Below are 22921 nucleotides of genomic sequence, written 5' to 3'. Positions count from 1 at the left end.
CATTTAACCCCTGATTCTGGGCGGTATCTCATGTTGTGTGTTTAAATGGACTTTCATCTAACCCCTGATTCTGGGCGGTATCTCATGTTGTGTGTTTAAATGGACTTTCATCTAACCCCTGATTCTGGGCGGTATCGCATGTTGTGTGTTTAAATGGACTTTCATCTAACCCCTGATTCTGGGCGGTATCTCATGTTGTGTGTTTAAATGGACTTTCATCTAACCCCTGATTCTGGGCGGTATCTCATGTTGTGTGTTTAAATGGACTTTCATCTAACCCCTGATTCTGGGCGGTATCTCATGTTGTGTGTTTAAATGGACTTTCATCTAACCCCTGATTCTGGGCGGTATCGCATGTTGTGTGTTTAAATGGACTTTCATCTAACCCCTGATTCTGGGCGGTATCTCATGTTGTGTGTTTAAATGGACTTTCATCTAACCCTGATTCTGGGCGGTATCTCATGTTGTGTGTTTAAATGGACTTTCATCTAACCCCTGATTCTGGGCGGTATCTCATGTTGTGTGTTTAAATGGACTTTCATCTAACCCCTGATTCTGGGCGGTATCGCATGTTGTGTGTTTAAATGGACTTTCATCTAACCCTGATTCTGGGCGGTATCGCATGTTGTGTGTTTAAATGGACTTTCATCTAACCCCTGATTCTGGGCGGTATCACATGTTGTGTGTTTAAATGGACTTTCATCTAACCCCTGATTCTGGGCGGTATCTCATGTTGTGTGTTTAAATGGACTTTCATCTAACCCCTGATTCTGGGCGGTATCTCATGTTGTGTGTTTAAATGGACTTTCATCTAACCCCTGATTCTGGGCGGTATCTCATGTTGTGTGTTTAAATGGACTTTCATCTAACCCCTGATTCTGGGCGGTATCTCATGTTGTGTGTTTAAATGGACTTTCATCTAACCCCTGATTCTGGGCGGTATCGCATGTTGTGTGTTTAAATGGACTTTCATCTAACCCCTGATTCTGGGCGGTATCTCATGTTGTGTGTTTAAATGGACTTTCATCTAACCCCTGATTCTGGGCGGTATCTCATGTTGTGTGTTTAAATGGACTTTCATCTAACCCCTGATTCTGGGCGGTATCTCATGTTGTGTGTTTAAATGGACTTTCATCTAACCCCTGATTCTGGGCGGTATCTCATGTTGTGTGTTTAAATGGACTTTCATCTAACCCCTGATTCTGGGCGGTATCTCATGTTGTGTGTTTAAATGGACTTTCATCTAACCCCTGATTCTGGGCGGTATCACATGTTGTGTGTTTAAATGTTTTACACTTTTGTCATTCGTTGTCTCGACAACTACTGTAACTTTTCAGTTTATTATGTATGTGTCTGTCTGGTACTAGTCTCTAAGGAAGTGACCTCATTCCGTATCTAACATCATAAATGAGACCGTTGGAGCCTCCAGCTGGGTTACCACGGTGACGGTGTGACACATCCTAAAGCTCATTTTACAGCCCATCGTATACTTTTAACCTAATATAACTTATCTTTTTTTTTTTAACAGGGATTTCACAATGGCGTTGGTTTCCGAGTTCCTGGGCCAGCTCACGCTGAATTTTGGCGGGGTGAGTTCACTATAGCTAAACTACTGTCAACGTTAAGGTCATGGGGTCAACCTGTAATGAAATCTGTCCTCTGTCAGGTGACTGTAAACGGGTAACTTGGTAACTGTGTCCCCTTCAGGAGAGCGAGCCTAAATTCCCCACGGTGGTGGCAGCAAGGGATTTTGATCCAGCTAAAGATGCCGCCAGGATAGAAACGGCTGTCAAAACCAAGGGTGAGAGAATCACAGCAACGATTATCGTAGTCCCATCAATTACAGTCTATCGCTTTATAATGATTCTTAGATTAGAAATACGTTGTGAACCTGATGGGTGCATTAATATATCTGTCACAATGTATTTGCACTAATATTAAGTGTCATAATATCATAGTAATTCAGTTTGTTATCCAGAGTGGTTACTATATAAACAGAACTCAGTATGAGCTGGTAACAGTAATGCGCTGCCTCTCATTATGTTGCTGTATGCATTACGCGATTTAGCGCCATCTGCTGGCCGCTTTACGTTACTACACCTTGCCAACCACATCGTACCTTTCTTCTGTGCCCGTAAACAGACATCATTGGATCAGTTGACCATATTTCATCTCAGCCACGTTGCATTTCCATAGTATCTATTTGCCATCCTTGTTGTCTATGCCTGTGAAAGCATTTGTCTTTTCACACCATTTTCATCAATCGTTGTTAAATTCTGGCGATTTAGAGAAAAAAACGTAATCCTGATTCTTGACACTGGTTTGAATTTATATTAATGGAAACATCTCCATGGAAACATCTCCATGGAAACATCTCCATGGAAACATCTCTATGGAAACATCTCTATGGAAACATCTCTATGAAAACATCTCTATGAAAACATCTCTATGAAAACATCTCTATGGAAACATCTCCATGGAAACATCTCCGTGAGCACGGCGCTGGTTGAGTCCTGCCTGTGTTCCCAACATAACTTCTCTAAACCCCACAGAGAAGACAGGGTTTTTCTGTCTGACAACGCCTTGGCTTTCCAGCCCTGTCGGTCTGCCACAAACCAACCACTGCTGACTCACTGCAGCCCCCCCTGTACCCAATGAAAGCCCTGACTAGCTGGGTTTTTCCACCAACAGTGTTTACTGTACCGAATCGAGGCCTTGTAGATCAGTGATACATGAAGGAAATGTGACTCTTGCTGTTTTGGCATTTCATCTTTTTTTTCCAGTTTCAATCTCATCAAAAACGTTTTCATGAGATATATCAGACATTTACTTCCTACTATAATATACCTACTCTATATACTTAAAGCTAGTGTGGCTGTTGTATGTCAAATGGAATATTTCCCATGTTCCCCAGCTGTCAACTAATTAACATAAATGTATGTTAATCACACCTCTGTAATATTTCCCATGTTCCCCAGCTGTTAATTAATTAACATAAATGTATGTTAATCACAGCTGTGTAATATTTCCCATGTTCCCTAGGTGTGGATGAGCTGACCATCATTGACATCCTGACCAGACGGAGCTACTCCCAGAGGAGAGAGATCGCCTTCGAGTATGAGAAGAGATCCAAGAAGGTGAAGAAGGGGAAATAGAGATTGTTTTTTTGTTCAGCAAGATGCTTTTTCATAAAGCAACTGCCGCTAATGTGAACATCAAGATAATCCAACCTCATTTAGACATATTTTAGAGTGGGACGGTCTATCATCTCTGTGTATTTTAGAATGGGACGGTCTATCATCTCTGTGTATTTTAGAGTGGGACGGTCTATCATCTCTGTGTATTTTAGAGTGGGACGGTCTATCATCTCTGTGTATTTTAGAGTGGGACGGTCTATCATCTCTGTGTATTTTAGAATGGGACGGTCTATCATCTCTGTGTATTTTAGAGTGGGACGGTCTATCATCTCTGTGTATTTTAGAGTTCTATCATCTCTGTGTATTTTAGATTTTAGAGTGGGACGGTCTATCATCTCTGTGTATTTTAGAGTGGGACGGTCTATCATCTCTGTGTATTTTAGAGTGGGACGGTCTATCATCTCTGTGTATTTTAGAGTGGGACGGTCTATCATCTCTGTGTATTTTAGAGTGGGACGGTCTATCATCTCTGTGTATTTTAGAATGGGACGGTCTATCATCTCTGTGTATTTTAGAGTGGGACATCATCTCTGTGTATTTTAGAGTGGGACGGTCTATCATCTCTGTGTATTTTATAATGGGACGGTCTATCATCTCTGTGTATTTTAGAATGGGACGGTCTATCATCTCTGTGTATTTTAGAGTGGGACGGTCTATCATCTCTGTGTATTTTAGAGTGGGACGGTCTATCATCTCTGTGTATTTTAGAGTGGGACGGTCTATCATCTCTGTGTATTTTAGAATGGGACGGTCTATCATCTCTGTGTATTTTAGAGTGGGACGGTCTATCATCTCTGTGTATTTTAGAGTGGGACGGTCTATCATCTCTGTGTATTTTAGAGTGGGACGGTATTTTAGAGTGGGACTATCATCTCTGTGTATTTTAGAGTGGGACGGTCTATCATCTCTGTGTATTTTAGAAGTGGGACGGTCTATCATCTCTGTGTATTTTAGAGTGGGACGGTCTATCATCTCTGTGTATTTTAGAGTGGGACATCTATCATCTCTGTGTATTTTAGAATGGGACGGTCTATCATCTCTGTGTATTTTAGAGTGGGACGGTCTATCATCTCTGTGTATTTTAGAGTGGGACGGTCTATCATCTCTGTGTATTTTAGAGTGGGACGGTCTATCATCTCTGTGTATTTTAGAGTGGGACGGTCTATCATCTCTGTGTATTTTAGAGTGGGACGGTCTATCATCTCTGTGTATTTTAGAGTGGGACGGTCTATCATCTCTGTGTATTTTAGAGTGGGACGGTCTATCATCTCTGTGTATTTTAGAGTGGGACGGTCTATCATCTCTGGGTATTTTAGAGTGGGACGGTCTATCATCTCTGTGTATTTTAGAGTGGGACGGTCTATCATCTCTGTGTATTTTAGAGTGGGACGGTCTATCATCTCTGTGTATTTTAGAGTGGGACGGTCTATCATCTCTGTGTATTTTAGAGTGGGACGGTCTATCATCTCTGTGTATTTTAGAGTGGGACGGTCTATCATCTCTGTGTATTTTAGAGTGGGACGGTCTATCATCTCTGGGTATTTTAGAGTGGGACGGTCTATCATCTCTGTGTATTTTAGAGTGGGACGGTCTATCATCTCTGTGTATTTTAGAGTGGGACGGTCTCTATCATCTCTGTGTATTTTAGAGTGGGACATCATCTCTGTGTATTTTAGAGTGGGACGGTCTATCATCTCTGTGTATTTTAGAGTGGGACGGTCTATCATCTCTGTGTATTTTAGAGTGGGACGGTCTATCATCTCTGTGTATTATATAATGGGACGGTCTATCATCTCTGTGTATTTTAGAGTGGGACGGTCTATCATCTCTGTGTATTTTAGAGTGGGACGGTCTATCATCTCTGTGTATTTTAGAGTGGGACGGTCTATCATCTCTGTGTATTTTAGAGTGGGACGGTCTATCATCTCTGTGTATTTTAGAGTGGGACGGTCTATCATCTCTGTGTATTTTAGAGTGGGACGGTCTATCATCTCTGTGTATTTTAGAGTGGGACGGTCTATCATCTCTGTGTATTTTAGAGTGGGACGGTCTATCATCTCTGTGTATTTTAGAGTGGGACGGTCTATCATCTCTGTGTATTTTAGAGTGGGACGGTCTAGCATCTCTGTGTATTTTAGAGTGGGACGGTCTATCATCTCTGTGTTATTTTATTCTATCATCTCTGTGTATTTTAGAGACGACGGTCTATCATCTCTGTGTATTTTAGAGTGGGACGGTCTATCATCTCTGTGTATTTTCTCTGTGTATTTTAGAGTGGGACGGTCTATCATCTCTGTGTATTTTAGAGTGGGACGGTCTATCATCTCTGTGTATTTTAGAGTGGGACGGTCTATCATCTCTGTGTATTTTAGAGTGGGACGGTCTATCATCTCTGTGTATTTTAGAGAGGGACGGTCTATCATCTCTGTGTATTTTAGAGTGGGACGGTCTATCATCTCTGTGTATTTTAGAGTAGAGTGGGACGGTCTATCATCTCTGGGTATTTTAGAGTGGGACGGTCTATCATCTCTGTGTATTTTAGAGTGGGACGGTCTAGCATCTCTGTGTATTTTAGAGTGGGACGGTCTATCATCTCTGTGTATTATATAATGGGACGGTCTATCATCTCTGTGTATTTTGTGTAGAGTCTATCATCTCTGTGTATTTTAGAGTGGGACGGTCTATCATCTCTGTGTATTTTAGAGGACGGTCTATCATCTCTGTGTATTTTAGAGTGGGACGGTCTATCATCTCTGTGTATTTTAGAGTGGGACGGTCTATCATCTCTGTATTTTAGAGTGGGACATCTCTGTGTATTTTAGAGTGGGACGGTCTATCATCTCTGTGTATTTTTAGAGTGGGGGACGGTCTATCATCTCTGTGTATTTTAGAGTGGGACGGTCTATCATCTCTGTGTATTTTAGAGTGGGACGGTCTATCATCTCTGTGTATTTCTATCATCTCTGTGTATTTTTAGAGTGGGTCTCTCCGGTCTATCATCTCTGTGTATTTTAGAGTGGGACGGTCTATCATCTCTGTGTATTTTAGAGTGGGACGGTCATCTCTGTGTATTTTAGAGTCATCTCTGTGTATTTTAGACCACGGTCTATCATCTCTGTGGGACGGTCTATCATCTCTGTGTATTTTAGAGTGGGACGGTCTAGCATCTCTGTGTATTTTAGAGTGGGACGGTCTATCATCTCTGTGTATTATATAATGGGACGGTCTATCATCTCTGTGTATTTTAGAGTGGGACGGTCTATCATCTCTGTGTATTTTAGAGTGGGAGGTCTAGCATCTCTGGGACGGTCTATCATCTCTGTGTATTTTAGAGTGGGACGGTCTATCATCTCTGTGTATGTATTTTAGAGTGGGACGGTCTATCATCTCTGTGTATTTTAGAGTGGGATTTTCTCTGTGTATTTTAGAACCACGGTCTATCATCTCTGTGTATTTTAGAGTCATCTCTGGTATTTTAGAGGTCTATCATCTCTGTGTATTTTAGAGTGGGACGGTCTATCATCTCTGTGTATTTTAGAGTGGGACGGTCTATCATCTCTGTGTATTTTAGAGTGGGACGGTCTATCATCTCTGTGTATTTTAGAGTGGGACGGTCTATCATCTCTGTGTATTTTAGAGTGGGACGGTCTATCATCTCTGTATTTTAGATGGTGGGACGGTCTATCATCTCTGTGTATTTTAGAATGGGACGGTCTATCATCTCTGTGTATTTTAGAGTGGGACGGTCTATCATCTCTGTGTATTTTAGAGTGGGACGGTCTATCATCTCTGTGTATTTTAGAATGGGACATCTCTGGTCTATCATCTCTGTGTATTTTAGAGTGGGACGGTCTATCATCTCTGTGTATTTTAGAGTGGGACGGTCTATCATCTCTGTGTATTTTAGAGTGGGACGGTCTATCATCTCTGTGTATTTTAGAGTGGGACGGTCTATCATCTCTGTGTATTTTAGAGTGGGACGGTCTATCATCTCTGTGTATTTTAGAGTGGGACGGTCTATCATCTCTGTGTATTTTAGATTTTTAGAGTGGGACGGTCTATCATCTCTGTGTATTTTAGAGTGGGACGGTCTATCATCTCTGTGTATTTTAGAGTGGGACGGTCTATCATCTCTGTGTATTTTAGAGTGGGACGGTCTATCATCTCTGTGTATTTTAAGAATGGGACGGTCTATCATCTCTGTGTATTTTAGAGTGGGACGGTCTATCATCTCTGTGTATTTTAGAGTGGGACGGTCTATCATCTCTGTGTATTTTAGAGTGGGACGGTCTATCATCTCTGTGTATTTTAGAGTGGGACGGTCTATCATCTCTGTGTATTTTAGAGTGGGACGGTCTATCATCTCTGTGTATTTTAGAGTGGGACGGTCTATCATCTCTGTGTATTTTAGAGTGGGACGGTCTATCATCTCTGTGTATTTTAGAGTGGGACGGTCTATCATCTCTGTGTATTTTAGAGTGGGACGGTCTAGCATCTCTGTGTATTTTAGAGTGGGACGGTCTATCATCTCTGTGTATTATATAATGGGACGGTCTATCATCTCTGTGTATTTTAGAGTGGGACGGTCTATCATCTCTGTGTATTTTAGAGTGGGACGGTCTATCATCTCTGTGTATTTTAGAGTGGGACGGTCTATCATCTCTGTGTATTTTAGAGTGGGACGGTCTATCATCTCTGTGTATTTTAGAGTGGGACGGTCTATCATCTCTGTGTATTTTAGAGTGGGACGGTCTATCATCTCTGTGTATTTTAGAGTGGGACGGTCTATCATCTCTGGGTATTTTAGAGTGGGACGGTCTATCATCTCTGTGTATTTTAGAGTGGGACGGTCTAGCATCTCTGTGTATTTTAGAGTGGGACGGTCTATCATCTCTGTGTATTATATAATGGGACGGTCTATCATCTCTGTGTATTTTAGAGTGGGACGGTCTATCATCTCTGTGTATTTTAGAGTGGGACGGTCTATCATCTCTGTGTATTTTAGAGTGGGACGGTCTATCATCTCTGGGTATTTTAGAGTGGGACGGTCTATCATCTCTGTGTATTTTAGAGTGGGACGGTCTAGCATCTCTGTGTATTTTAGAGTGGGACGGTCTATCATCTCTGTGTATTTTAGAGTGGGACGGTCTATCATCTCTGTGTATTTTAGAGTGGGACGGTCTATCATCTCTGGGTATTTTAGAGTGGGACGGTCTATCATCTCTGTGTATTTTAGAGTGGGACGGTCTAGCATCTCTGTGTATTTTAGAGTGGGACGGTCTATCATCTCTGTGTATTATATAATGGGACGGTCTATCATCTCTGTGTATTTTAGAGTGGGACGGTCTATCATCTCTGTGTATTTTAGAGTGGGACGGTCTATCATCTCTGTGTATTTTAGAGTGGGACGGTCTATCATCTCTGTGTATTTTAGAGTGGGACGGTCTATCATCTCTGTGTATTTTAGAGTGGGACGGTCTATCATCTCTGTGTATTTTAGATGGGACGGTCTATCATCTCTGTGTATTTTAGAGTGGGACGGTCTATCATCTCTGGTCTATCATCTCTGTGTATTTTAGAGTGGGACGGTCTATCATCTCTGTGTATTTTAGAGTGGGACGGTCTATCATCATTTTAGAGTGGGACTCTGTGTGTATTTTAGAATGGGACGGTCTATCATCTCTGTGTATTTTAGAGTGGGACGGTCTATCATCTCTGTGTATTATATAATGGGACGGTCTATCATCTCTGTGTATTTTAGAGTGGGACGGTCTATCATCTCTGTGTATTTTAGAGTGGGACGGTCTATCATCTCTGTGTATTTTAGAGTGGGACGGTCTATCATCTCTGTGTATTTTAGAATGGGACGGTCTATCATCTCTGTGTATTTTAGAGTGGGACGGTCTATCATCTCTGTGTATTTTAGAGTGGGACGGTCTATCATCTCTGTGTATTTTAGAATGGGACGGTCTATCATCTCTGTGTATTTTAGAGTGGGACGGTCTATCATCTCTGTGCATTTTACAGAGCGATGGTCTATCATCTCTGTGTATTTTACAGAGCGATGGTCTATCATCTCTGTGTATTTTACAGAGCGATGGTCTATCATCTCTGTGTATTTTACAGAGTGATGGTCTAGCATCTCTGTGTATTTTAGAGTGGGACGGTCTATCATCTCTGTGTATTTTACAGAGCGATGGTCTATCATCTCTGTGTATTTTAGAGTGGGACGGTCTATCATCTCTGTGTATTTTAGAGTGGGACGGTCTATCATCTCTGTGTATTTTAGAATGGGACGGTCTATCATCTCTGTGTATTTTAGAGTGGGACGGTCTATCATCTCTGTGCATTTTACAGAGCGATGGTCTATCATCTCTGTGTATTTTACAGAGCGATGGTCTATCATCTCTGTGTATTTTACAGAGCGATGGTCTATCATCTCTGTGTATTTTACAGAGCGATGGTCTATCATCTCTGTGTATTTTAGAGTGGGACGGTCTATCATCTCTGTGTATTTTACAGAGCGATGGTCTATCATCTCTGTGTATTTTACAGAGCGATGGTCTATCATCTCTGTGTATTTTACAGAGCGATGGTTTATCATCTCTGTGTATTTTACAGAGCGACGGTCTATCATCTCTGTGTATTTTACAGAGCGACGGTCTATCATCTCTGTGTATGTCTCTCCCGTAGGATATGATCACAGCTCTGAAGGGGGCTCTGTCTGGTTCTCTGGAGGCTGTAATTCTGGGACTGATGAAGAGTACAGCTCAGTACGACGCCTCTGAGATCAAAGGATCCATCAAGGTAAGGAGGAGGCCGCCATCTTTCCTACGTGAAGCCTAAACGACACGGAGCACAGTCACTGCTGCCCTCTCCTGGTCTGATGGATGTGTGGCCTAGACACAGACTTGCTTATCATACTGCTGTTAAAACCACTGTTATCTCCAGGGTCTGTATTAGTCATACTGCTGTTAAAACCACTGTTCTCTCCAGGGTCTGTATTAGTCATACTGCTGTTAAAACCACTGTTCTCTCCAGGGTCTGTATTAGTCATACTGCTGTTAAAACCACTGTTCTCTCCAGGGTCTGTATTAGTCATACTGCTGTTAAAACCACTGTTCCCTCCAGGGTCTGGGGACCGATGAGGAGACTCTGATAGAGATGGTCTGTACTAGTCATACTGCTGTTAAAACCACTGTTCTCTCCAGGGTCTGGGGACCGATGAGGAGACTCTGATAGAGATGGTCTGTTCCCGCAGCGCTGAAGAACTGGTGGAAATCAAACGCGTCTACAAGGAGTGTAAGTAGGAGAAACAAACTAGAATTAGGATCGAGATCAGATTGAAAACGTAAGGATTGTGTGTTTTTTTTATACTTTTATAGTGTTTAAGAAGGAGCTGGAGAAGGACGTGGCTGGAGACACATCAGGAGACTTCAGGAGTCTGCTGTTGGCCCTGGTACAGGTGGGATCATACAACGACGTTACAACGTCGAGCTTCCTAAGATCGACCGACCACTGGCTTTATTAACAGTAATGATTTGGATACGAAGGAGTCTCGTCTGAATATTGGTGTAAAACTGTGTTCTCCATTGTATTCTATGTCATTCAACAGGCAAAGAGAGATGAGCCCTCAAATATTGTTGACTACGAGAAGATCGACCAGGATGCCAGAGTAAGACAAATATATACGGACAGTAAAACACCGTACCAGAACCCAACACTAAAGCATTGATACAGACAGTAAAACACCCTACCAGAACCCAACACTAAAGCATTGATACAGACAGTAAAACACCCTACCAGACCCAAACACTAAAGCATTGTAGATTACTTAGGTGTAGTAGACAGCTGTGTCTCTGTAGATTAGTTAGGGGTAGTAGACAGCTGTGTCTCTGTAGATTAGTTAGGGGTAATAGACAGCTGTGTCTCTGTAGATTAGTTAGGGGTAATAGACAGCTGTGTCTCTGTAGATTAGTTAGGGGTAGTAGACAGCTGTGTCTCTGTAGATTACTTAGGGGTAATAGACAGCTGTGTCTCTGTAGATTAGTTAGGGGTAGTAGACAGCTGTGTCTCTGTAGATTAGTTAGGGGTAGTAGACAGCTGTGTCTCTGTAGATTACTTAGGGGTAGTAGACAGCTGTGTCTCTTGTTGATGGTCCTCTCCTGTCTCTGTAGATTAGTTAGGTGTAGTAGACAGCTGTGTCTCTGTAGATTAGTTAGGGGTAGTAGACAGCTGTGTCTCTGTAGATCACTTAGGGGTAGTAGACAGCTGTGTCTCTTGTTGATGGTCCTCTCCTGTCTCTGTAGATTAGTTAGGTGTAGTAGACAGCTGTGTCTCTGTAGATTAGTTAGGGGTAGTAGACAGCTGTGTCTCTGTAGATCACTTAGGGGTAGTAGACAGCTGTGTCTCTGTAGATTACTTAGGGGTAGTAGACAGCTGTGTCTCTGTAGATTAGTTAGGTGTAGTAGACAGCTGTGTCTCTGTAGATTAGTTAGGGGTAGTAGACAGCTGTGTCTCTTGTTGATGGTCCTCTCCTGTCTCTGTAGATTAGTTAGGTGTAGTAGACAGCTGTGTCTCTGTAGATTAGTTAGGGTAGTAGACAGCTGTGTCTCTGTAGATCACTTAGGGGTAGTAGACAGCTGTGTCTCTGTAGATTACTTAGGGGTAGTAGACAGCTGTGTCTCTGTAGATTAGTTAGGTGTAGTAGACAGCTGTGTCTCTGTAGATTAGTTAGGGGTAATAGACAGCTGTGTCTCTGTAGATGACTTAGGGGTAGTAGACAGCTGTGTCTCTGTAGATTAGTTAGGTGTAGTAGACAGCTGTGTCTCTGTAGATTAGTTAGGGGTAATAGACAGCTGTGTCTCTGTAGATGACTTAGGGGTAGTAGACAGCTGTGTCTCTGTAGATTAGTTAGGGGTAATAGACAGCTGTGTCTCTGTAGATGACTTAGGGGTAGTAGACAGCTGTGTCTCTGTAGATTAGTTAGGGGTAATAGACAGCTGTGTCTCTGTAGATGACTTAGGGGTAGTAGACAGCTGTGTCTCTGTAGATTAGTTAGGTGTAGTAGACAGCTGTGTCTCTGTAGATTAGTTAGGGGTAGTAGACAGCTGTGTCTCTGTAGATCACTTAGGGGTAGTAGACAGCTGTGTCTTTGTAGATTACTTAGGGGTAGTAGACAGCTGTGTCTCTGTAGATGACTTAGGGGTAATAGACAGCTGTGTCTCTGTAGATTACTTAGGGGTAGTAGACAGCTGTGTCTCTGTAGATTACTTAGGGGTAGTAGACAGCTGTGTCTCTGTAGATTACTTAGGGGTAGTAGACAGCTGTGTCTCTGTAGATTACTTAGGGGTAGTAGACAGCTGTGTCTCTGTAGATTACTTAGGGGTAGTAGACAGCTGTGTCTCTGTAGATTACTTAGGGGTAGTAGACAGCTGTGTCTCTGTAGATTACTTAGGGGTAGTAGACAGCTGTGTCTCTGTAGATTACTTAGGGGTAGTAGACAGCTGTGTCTCTGTAGATTACTTAGGGTAGTAGACAGCTGTGTCTCTGTAGATGACTTAGGGGTAGTAGACAGCTGTGTCTCTGTAGATGATTTAGGGGTAGTAGACAGCTGTGTCTCTGTAGATTACTTAGGGGTAGTAGACAGCTGTGTCTCTGTAGATGACTTAGGGGTAGTAGACAGCTGTGTCTCTGTAGATTACTTAGGGGTAGTAGACAGCTGTGTCTCTGTAGATTACTTAGGGGTAGTAGACAGCTGTGTCTCTGTAGATTACTTAGGGGTAGTAGACAGCTGTGTCTCTGTAGATGATTTAGGGGTAGTAGACAGCTGTGTCTCTGTAGATTACTTAGGGGTAGTAGACAGCTGTGTCTCTGTAGATTACTTAGGGGTAGTAGACAGCTGTGTCTCTGTAGATTAGTTAGGGGTAGTAGACAGCTGTGTCTCTGTAGATTACTTAGGGGTAGTAGACAGCTGTGTCTCTGTAGATCACTTAGGGTAGTAGACAGCTGTGTCTCTGTAGATGACTTAGGGGTAGTAGACAGCTGTGTCTCTGTAGATTACTTAGGGGTAGTAGACAGCTGTGTCTCTGTAGATTACTTAGGGGTAGTAGACAGCTGTGTCTCTGTAGATTACTTAGGGGTAGTAGACAGCTGTGTCTCTGTAGATTACTTAGGGTAGTAGACAGCTGTGTCTCTGTAGATTACTTAGGGGTAGTAGACAGCTGTGTCTCTGTAGATTACTTAGGGTAGTAGACAGCTGTGTCTCTGTAGATTACTTAGGGGTAGTAGACAGCTGTGTCTCTGTAGATTACTTAGGGGTAGTAGACAGCTGTGTCTCTGTAGATTACTTAGGGGTAGTAGACAGCTGTGTCTCTGTAGATGATTTAGGGGTAGTAGACAGCTGTGTCTCTGTAGATCACTTAGGGGTAGTAGACAGCTGTGTCTCTGTAGATGACTTAGGGGTAGTAGACAGCTGTGTCTCTGTAGATTACTTAGGGGTAGTAGACAACTGTGTCTCTGTAGATTACTTAGGGTAGTAGACAGCTGTGTCTCTGTAGATGATTTAGGGGTAGTAGACAGCTGTGTCTCTGTAGATTACTTAGGGGTAGTAGACAGCTGTGTCTCTGTGATTACTTAGGTGTAGTAGACAGCTGTGTCTCTGTAGATTACTTAGGGGTAGTAGACAGCTGTGTCTCTGTAGATTACTTAGGGGTAGTAGACAACTGTGTCTCTGTAGATTACTTAGGGGTAGTAGACAGCTGTGTCTCTGTAGATTACTTAGGGTAGTAGACAGCTGTGTCTCTGTAGATTACTTAGGGGTAGTAGACAGCTGTGTCTCTGTAGATTACTTAGGGGTAGTAGACAGCTGTGTCTCTGTAGATTACTTAGGGTAGTAGACAGCTGTGTCTCTTGTTGATGGTCCTCTCCTGTCTCTGTAGATGACTTAGGGGTAGTAGACAGCTGTGTCTCTGTAGATTAGTTAGGGGTAGTAGACAGCTGTGTCTCTGTAGATTACTTAGGGGTAGTAGACAGCTGTGTCTCTGTAGATTACTTAGGGGTAGTAGACAGCTGTGTCTCTGTAGATTACTTAGGGGTAGTAGACAGCTGTGTCTCTGTAGATGACTTAGGGTAGTAGACAGCTGTGTCTCTGTAGATTAGTTAGGGGTAGTAGACAGCTGTGTCTCTGTAGATGACTTAGGGGTAGTAGACAGCTGTGTCTCTTGTTGATGGTCCTCTCCTGTCTCTGTAGATGACTTAGGGGTAGTAGACAGCTGTGTCTCTGTAGATTACTTAGGGGTAGTAGACAGCTGTGTCTCTGTAGATGATTTAGGGGTAGTAGACAGCTGTGTCTCTGTAGATTACTTAGGGTAGTAGACAACTGTGTCTCTGTAGATTACTTAGGGGTAGTAGACAGCTGTGTCTCTGTAGATGATTTAGGGTAGTAGACAGCTGTGTCTCTGTAGATTACTTAGGGTAGTAGACAGCTGTGTCTCTGTTGATTACTTAGGTGTAGTAGACAGCTGTGTCTCTGTAGATTACTTAGGGTAGTAGACAGCTGTGTCTCTGTAGATTACTTAGGGGTAGTAGACAACTGTGTCTCTGTAGATTACTTAGGCAGTAGACAGCTGTGTCTCTGTAGATTACTTAGGGGTAGTAGACAGCTGTGTCTCTGTAGATTACTTAGGGGTAGTAGACAGCTGTGTCTCTGTAGATTACTTAGGGGTAGTAGACAGCTGTGTCTCTGTAGATTACTTAGGGTAGTAGTAGACAGCTGTGTCTCTTGTTGATGGTCCTCTCCTGTCTCTGTAGATGACTTAGGGGTAGTAGACAGCTGTGTCTCTGTAGATTACTTAGGGGTAGTAGACAGCTGTGTCTCTGTAGATTACTTAGGGGTAGTAGACAGCTGTGTCTCTGTAGATTACTTAGGGGTAGTAGACAGCTGTGTCTCTGTAGATCACTTAGGGGGGTAGTAGACAGCTGTGTCTCTTGTTGATGGTCCTCTCCTGTCTCTGTAGATTAGTTAGGTGTAGTAGACAGCTGTGTCTCTGTAGATTAGTTAGGGGTAGTAGACAGCTGTGTCTCTGTAGATCACTTAGGGGTAGTAGACAGCTGTGTCTCTGTAGATTACTTAGGGGTAGTAGACAGCTGTGTCTCTGTAGATTAGTTAGGTGTAGTAGACAGCTGTGTCTCTGTAGATTAGTTAGGGGTAGTAGACAGCTGTGTCTCTTGTTGATGGTCCTCTCCTGTCTCTGTAGATTAGTTAGGTGTAGTAGACAGCTGTGTCTCTGTAGATTAGTTAGGGTAGTAGACAGCTGTGTCTCTGTAGATCACTTAGGGGTAGTAGACAGCTGTGTCTCTGTAGATTACTTAGGGGTAGTAGACAGCTGTGTCTCTGTAGATTAGTTAGGTGTAGTAGACAGCTGTGTCTCTGTAGATTAGTTAGGGGTAATAGACAGCTGTGTCTCTGTAGATGACTTAGGGTAGTAGACAGCTGTGTCTCTGTAGATTAGTTAGGTGTAGTAGACAGCTGTGTCTCTGTAGATTAGTTAGGGGTAATAGACAGCTGTGTCTCTGTAGATGACTTAGGGGTAGTAGACAGCTGTGTCTCTGTAGATTAGTTAGGGGTAGTAGACAGCTGTGTCTCTGTAGATGACTTAGGGGTAGTAGACAGCTGTGTCTCTGTAGATTAGTTAGGGGTAATAGACAGCTGTGTCTCTGTAGATGACTTAGGGGTAGTAGACAGCTGTGTCTCTGTAGATTAGTTAGGTGTAGTAGACAGCTGTGTCTCTGTAGATTAGTTAGGGGTAGTAGACAGCTGTGTCTCTGTAGATCACTTAGGGGTAGTAGACAGCTGTGTCTTTGTAGATTACTTAGGGGTAGTAGACAGCTGTGTCTCTGTAGATGACTTAGGGGTAGTAGACAGCTGTGTCTCTGTAGATTACTTAGGTGTAGTAGACAGCTGTGTCTCTGTAGATTACTTAGGGGTAGTAGACAGCTGTGTCTCTGTAGATTACTTAGGGGTAGTAGACAGCTGTGTCTCTGTAGATGACTTAGGGGTAGTAGACAGCTGTGTCTCTGTAGATTACTTAGGGGTAGTAGACAGCTGTGTCTCTGTAGATTACTTAGGGGTAGTAGACAGCTGTGTCTCTGTAGATTACTTAGGGGTAGTAGACAGCTGTGTCTCTGTAGATGACTTAGGGGTAGTAGACAGCTGTGTCTCTGCAGATTACTTAGGGGTAGTAGACAGCTGTGTCTCTGTAGATGACTTAGGGGTAGTAGACAGCTGTGTCTCTGTAGATGATTTAGGGGTAGTAGACAGCTGTGTCTCTGTAGATTACTTAGGGGTAGTAGACAGCTGTGTCTCTGTAGATGATTTAGGGGTAGTAGACAGCTGTGTCTCTGTCTGATTACTTAGGGGTAGTAGACAGCTGTGTCTCTGTAGATTACTTAGGGGTAGTAGACAGCTGTGTCTCTGTAGATTACTTAGGGGTAGTAGACAGCTGTGTCTCTGTAGATGATTTAGGGGTAGTAGACAGCTGTGTCTCTGTAGATTACTTAGGGGTAGTAGACAGCTGTGTCTCTGTAGATTACTTAGGGGTAGTAGACAGCTGTGTCTCTGTAGATTAGTTAGGGGTAGTAGACAGCTGTGTCTCTGTAGATTACTTAGGGGTAGTAGACAGCTGTGTCTCTGTAGATTACTTAGGGGTAGTAGACAGCTGTGTCTCTGTAGATGACTTAGGGGTAGTAGACAGCTGTGTCTCTGTAGATTACTTAGGGGTAGTAGACAGCTGTGTCTCTGTAGATTACTTAGGGGTAGTAGACAGCTGTGTCTCTGTAGATTACTTAGGGGTAGTAGACAGCTGTGTCTCTGTAGATTACTTAGGGGTAGTAGACAGCTGTGTCTCTGTAGATTACTTAGGGGTAGTAGACAGCTGTGTCTCTGTAGATTACTTAGGGGTAGTAGACAGCTGTGTCTCTGTAGATTACTTAGGGGTAGTAGACAGCTGTGTCTCTGTAGATTACTTAGGGGTAGTAGACAGCTGTGTCTCTGTAGATTACTTAGGGGTAGTAGACAGCTGTGTCTCTGTAGATGATTTAGGGTAGTAGACAGCTGTGTCTCTGTAGATCACTTAGGGGTAGTAGACAGCTGTGTCTCTGTAGATGACTTAGGGGTAGTAGACAGCTGTGTCTCTGTAGATTACTTAGGGGTAGTAGACAACTGTGTCTCTGTAGATTACTTAGGGGTAGTAGACAGCTGTGTCTCTGTAGATGATTTAGGGGTAGTAGACAGCTGTGTCTCTGTAGATTACTTAGGGGTAGTAGACAGCTGTGTCTCTGTTGATTACTTAGGTGTAGTAGACAGCTGTGTCTCTGTAGATTACTTAGGGGTAGTAGACAGCTGTGTCTCTGTAGATTACTTAGGGGTAGTAGACAACTGTGTCTCTGTAGATTACTTAGGGGTAGTAGACAGCTGTGTCTCTGTAGATTACTTAGGGGTAGTAGACAGCTGTGTCTCTGTAGATTACTTAGGGGTAGTAGACAGCTGTGTCTCTGTAGATTACTTAGGGGTAGTAGACAGCTGTGTCTCTGTAGATTACTTAGGGGTAGTAGACAGCTGTGTCTCTTGTTGATGGTCCTCTCCTGTCTCTGTAGATGACTTAGGGGTAGTAGACAGCTGTGTCTCTGTAGATTAGTTAGGGGTAGTAGACAGCTGTGTCTCTGTAGATTACTTAGGGGTAGTAGACAGCTGTGTCTCTGTAGATCACTTAGGGGTAGTAGACAGCTGTGTCTCTGTAGATCACTTAGGGGTAGTAGACAGCTGTGTCTCTGTAGATCACTTAGGGGTAGTAGACAGCTGTGTCTCTGTAGATTACTTAGGGGTAGTAGACAGCTGTGTCTCTGTAGATGACTTAGGGGTAGTAGACAGCTGTGTCTCTTGTTGATGGTCCTCTCCTGTCTCTGTAGATGACTTAGGGGTAGTAGACAGCTGTGTCTCTGTAGATGACTTAGGGGTAGTAGACAGCTGTGTCTCTGTAGATGACTTAGGGGTAGTAGACAGCTGTGTCTCTGTAGATGACTTAGGGGTAGTAGACAGCTGTGTCTCTGTAGATGACTTAGGGGTAGTAGACAGCTGTGTCTCTGTAGATGATTTAGGGGTAGTAGACAGCTGTGTCTCTGTAGATGATTTAGGGGTAGTAGACAGCTGTGTCTCTTGTTGATGGTCCTCTCCTGTCTCTGTAGATTACTTAGGGGTAGTAGACAGCTGTGTCTCTGTAGATGACTTAGGGGTAGTAGACAGCTGTGTCTCTGTAGATTACTTAGGGTAGTAGACAGCTGTGTCTCTGTAGATGACTTAGGGGTAGTAGACAGCTGTGTCTCTGTAGATGACTTAGGGGTAGTAGACAGCTGTGTCTCTTGTTGATGGTCCTCTCCTGTCTCTGTAGATGACTTAGGGGTAGTAGACAGCTGTGTCTCTGTAGATGACTTAGGGGTAGTAGACAGCTGTGTCTCTGTAGATTACTTAGGGGTAGTAGACAGCTGTGTCTCTGTAGATTACTTAGGGGTAGTAGACAGCTGTGTCTCTGTAGATGACTTAGGGGTAGTAGACAGCTGTGTCTCTGTAGATGATTTAGGGGTAGTAGACAGCTGTGTCTCTTGTTGATGGTCCTCTCCTGTCTCTGTAGATCACTTAGGGGTAGTAGACAGCTGTGTCTCTGTAGATTACTTAGGGGTAGTAGACAGCTGTGTCTCTGTAGATTACTTAGGGGTAGTAGACAGCTGTGTCTCTGTAGATTACTTAGGGGTAGTAGACAGCTGTGTCTCTTGTTGATGGTCCTCTCCTGTCTCTGTAGATGACTTAGGGGTAGTAGACAGCTGTGTCTCTGTAGATTACTTAGGGGTAGTAGACAGCTGTGTCTCTGTAGATTACTTAGGGGTAGTAGACAGCTGTGTCTCTGTAGATGACTTAGGGGTAGTAGACAGCTGTGTCTCTGTAGATGATTTAGGGGTAGTAGACAGCTGTGTCTCTGTAGATTACTTAGGGGTAGTAGACAGCTGTGTCTCTGTAGATTACTTAGGGGTAGTAGACAGCTGTGTCTCTGTAGATGACTTAGGGGTAGTAGACAGCTGTGTCTCTGTAGATGATTTAGGGGTAGTAGACAGCTGTGTCTCTGTAGATTACTTAGGGGTAGTAGACAGCTGTGTCTCTGTAGATTACTTAGGGGTAGTAGACAGCTGTGTCTCTTGTTGATGGTCCTCTCCTGTCTCTGTAGATGACTTAGGGGTAGTAGACAGCTGTGTCTCTGTAGATTACTTAGGGGTAGTAGACAGCTGTGTCTCTGTAGATTACTTAGGGGTAGTAGACAGCTGTGTCTCTGTAGATTACTTAGGGGTAGTAGACAGCTGTGTCTCTGTAGATGACTTAGGGGTAGTAGACAGCTGTGTCTCTGTAGATTACTTAGGGGTAGTAGACAGCTGTGTCTCTGTAGATTACTTAGGGTAGTAGACAGCTGTGTCTCTGTAGATTACTTAGGGGTAGTAGACAGCTGTGTCTCTGTAGATCACTTAGGGGTAGTAGACAGCTGTGTCTTTGTAGATTACTTAGGGGTAGTAGACAGCTGTGTCTCTGTAGATTACTTAGGGGTAGTAGACAGCTGTGTCTCTGTAGATTACTTAGGGGTAGTAGACAGCTGTGTCTCTGTAGATGACTTAGGGGTAGTAGACAGCTGTGTCTCTGTAGATTACTTAGGGGTAGTAGACAGCTGTGTCTCTGTAGATTACTTAGGGGTAGTAGACAGCTGTGTCTCTGTAGATTACTTAGGGGTAGTAGACAGCTGTGTCTCTGTAGATGACTTAGGGGTAGTAGACAGCTGTGTCTCTGTAGATGATTTAGGGGTAGTAGACAGCTCTGTCTCTGTAGATGACTTAGGGGTAGTAGACAGCTGTGTCTCTGTAGATTACTTAGGGGTAGTAGACAGCTGTGTCTCTGTAGATTACTTAGGGGTAGTAGACAGCTGTGTCTCTGTAGATTACTTAGGGGCAGTAGACAGCTGTGTCTCTGTAGATGACTTAGGGGTAGTAGACAGCTGTGTCTCTGTAGATTACTTAGGGTAGTAGACAGCTGTGTCTCTGTAGATTACTTAGGGGTAGTAGACAGCTGTGTCTCTGTAGATTACTTAGGGGTAGTAGACAGCTGTGTCTCTGTAGATTACTTAGGGTAGTAGACAGCTGTGTCTCTGTAGATGATTTAGGGGTAGTAGACAGCTGTGTCTCTGTAGATGATTTAGGGGTAGTAGACAGCTGTGTCTCTTGTTGATGGTCCTCTCCTGTCTCTGTAGATTACTTAGGGGTAGTAGACAGCTGTGTCTCTGTAGATGACTTAGGGGTAGTAGACAGCTGTGTCTCTTGTTGATGGTCCTCTCCTGTCTCTGTAGATTACTTAGGGGTAGTAGACAGCTGTGTCTCTGTAGATTAGTTAGGGGTAGTAGACAGCTGTGTCTCTGTAGATTACTTAGGGGTAGTAGACAGCTGTGTCTCTGTAGATTAGTTAGGGTAGTAGACAGCTGTGTCTCTGTAGATTACTTAGGGGTAGTAGACAGCTGTGTCTCTGTAGATTAGTTAGGGGTAGTAGACAGCTGTGTCTCTGTAGATTACTTAGGGGTAGTAGACAGCTGTGTCTCTGTAGATTACTTAGGGGTAGTAGACAGCTGTGTCTCTGTAGATGATTTAGGGGTAGTAGACAGCTGTGTCTCTTAGATGATGGTCCTCTCCTGTCTCTGTAGATTACTTAGGGGTAGTAGACAGCTGTGTCTCTGTAGATTACTTAGGGGTAGTAGACAGCTGTGTCTCTGTAGATTAGTTAGGGGTAGTAGACAGCTGTGTCTCTGTAGATGATTTAGGGGTAGTAGACAGCTGTGTCTCTTGTTGATGTTCCTCTCCTGTCTCTGTAGATTACTTAGGGGTAGTAGACAGCTGTGTCTCTGTAGATGACTTAGGGGTAGTAGACAGCTGTGTCTCTGTAGATGACTTAGGGGTAGTAGACAGCTGTGTCTCTTGTAGATGGTCCTCTCCTGTCTCTGTAGATTACTTAGGGGTAGTAGACAGCTGTGTCTCTGTAGATGACTTAGGGGTAGTAGACAGCTGTGTCTCTTGTAGATGGTCCTCTCCTGTCTCTGTAGATGACTTAGGGGTAGTAGACAGCTGTGTCTCTGTAGATTACTTAGGGGTAGTAGACAGCTGTGTCTCTTGTTGATGGTCCTCTCCTGTCTCTGTAGATTACTTAGGGGTAGTAGACAGCTGTGTCTCTGTAGATGACTTAGGGGTAGTAGACAGCTGTGTCTCTGTAGATTACTTAGGGGTAGTAGACAGCTGTGTCTCTGTAGATTAGGGGTAGTAGACAGCTGTGTCTCTGTAGATGACTTAGGGGTAGTAGACAGCTGTGTCTCTGTAGATGACTTAGGGTAGTAGACAGCTGTGTCTCTGTAGATTAGTTAGGGGTAGTAGACAGCTGTGTCTCTGTAGATTACTTAGGGGTAGTAGACAGCTGTGTCTCTGTAGATTAGTTAGGGGTAGTAGACAGCTGTGTCTCTGTAGATTACTTAGGGGTAGTAGACAGCTGTGTCTCTGTAGATTACTTAGGGGTAGTAGACAGCTGTGTCTCTGTAGATTACTTAGGGGTAGTAGACAGCTGTGTCTCTGTAGATTACTTAGGGGTAGTAGACAGCTGTGTCTCTGTAGATGACTTAGGGGTAGTAGACAGCTGTGTCTCTGTAGATTACTTAGGGGGTAGTAGACAGCTGTGTCTCTGTAGATTACTTAGGGGGTAGTAGACAGCTGTGTCTCTGTAGATTACTTAGGGGTAGTAGACAGCTGTGTCTCTGTAGATGACTTAGGGGGTAGTAGACAGCTGTGTCTCTGTAGATTACTTAGGGGTAGTAGACAGCTGTGTCTCTGTAGATTAGTTAGGGGTAGTAGACAGCTGTGTCTCTGTAGATTACTTAGGGTTAGTAGACAGCTGTGTCTCTGTAGATGACTTAGGGGTAGTAGACAGCTGTGTCTCTGTAGATTAGTTAGGGGTAGTAGACAGCTGTGTCTCTGTAGATTACTTAGGGGTAGTAGACAGCTGTGTCTCTGTAGATTAGTTAGGGGTAGTAGACAGCTGTGTCTCTGTAGATGACTTAGGGTAGTAGACAGCTGTGTCTCTGTAGATGACTTAGGGGTAGTAGACAGCTGTGTCTCTGTAGATTACTTAGGGGTAGTAGACAGCTGTGTCTCTGTAGATGACTTAGGGGTAGTAGACAGCTGTGTCTCTGTAGATTACTTAGGGGTAGTAGACAGCTCTGTCTCTTGTTGATGGTCCTCTCCTGTCTCTGTAGATGACTTAGGGGTAGTAGACAGCTGTGTCTCTGTAGATTACTTAGGGGTAGTAGACAGCTGTGTCTCTGTAGATGACTTAGGGGTAGTAGACAGCTGTGTCTCTGTAGATTACATAGGGGTAGTAGACAGCTGTGTCTCTGTAGATTACTTAGGGGTAGTAGACAGCTGTGTCTCTTGTTGATGGTCCTCTCCTGTCTCTGTAGATGACTTAGGGGTAGTAGACAGCTGTGTCTCTGTAGATGACTTAGGGGTAGTAGACAGCTGTGTCTCTGTAGATTACTTAGGGGTAGTAGACAGCTGTCTCTGTAGATGATTTAGGGGTAGTAGACAGCTGTGTCTCTTGTTGA

At 43.6% G+C, this 22921-nt stretch overlaps 1 protein-coding gene across 1 annotated transcript in view; it reads left to right on the top strand.

Annotated features, from left to right (window-relative positions):
* LOC127925405 (annexin A2-A-like) overlaps window positions 1–22921 on the top strand; it is a 35095-nt gene that overhangs the window by 2505 nt on the left and 9669 nt on the right. Inside the window, 7 exon segments of the mRNA XM_052510284.1 lie at window positions 1529–1589; window positions 1708–1801; window positions 3043–3137; window positions 9891–10004; window positions 10409–10499; window positions 10583–10662; window positions 10813–10872. Of these exon segments, the coding sequence (XP_052366244.1) occupies window positions 1539–1589; window positions 1708–1801; window positions 3043–3137; window positions 9891–10004; window positions 10409–10499; window positions 10583–10662; window positions 10813–10872 (585 nt within the window). The 5' untranslated portion in view covers window positions 1529–1538.

Source organism: Oncorhynchus keta, unplaced genomic scaffold (assembly GCF_023373465.1).
Source record: "Oncorhynchus keta strain PuntledgeMale-10-30-2019 unplaced genomic scaffold, Oket_V2 Un_contig_5540_pilon_pilon, whole genome shotgun sequence".
Taxonomy (NCBI): Eukaryota; Metazoa; Chordata; class Actinopteri; order Salmoniformes; family Salmonidae; genus Oncorhynchus; species Oncorhynchus keta.
This window is presented reverse-complemented; position numbering and strand designations above follow the sequence as displayed.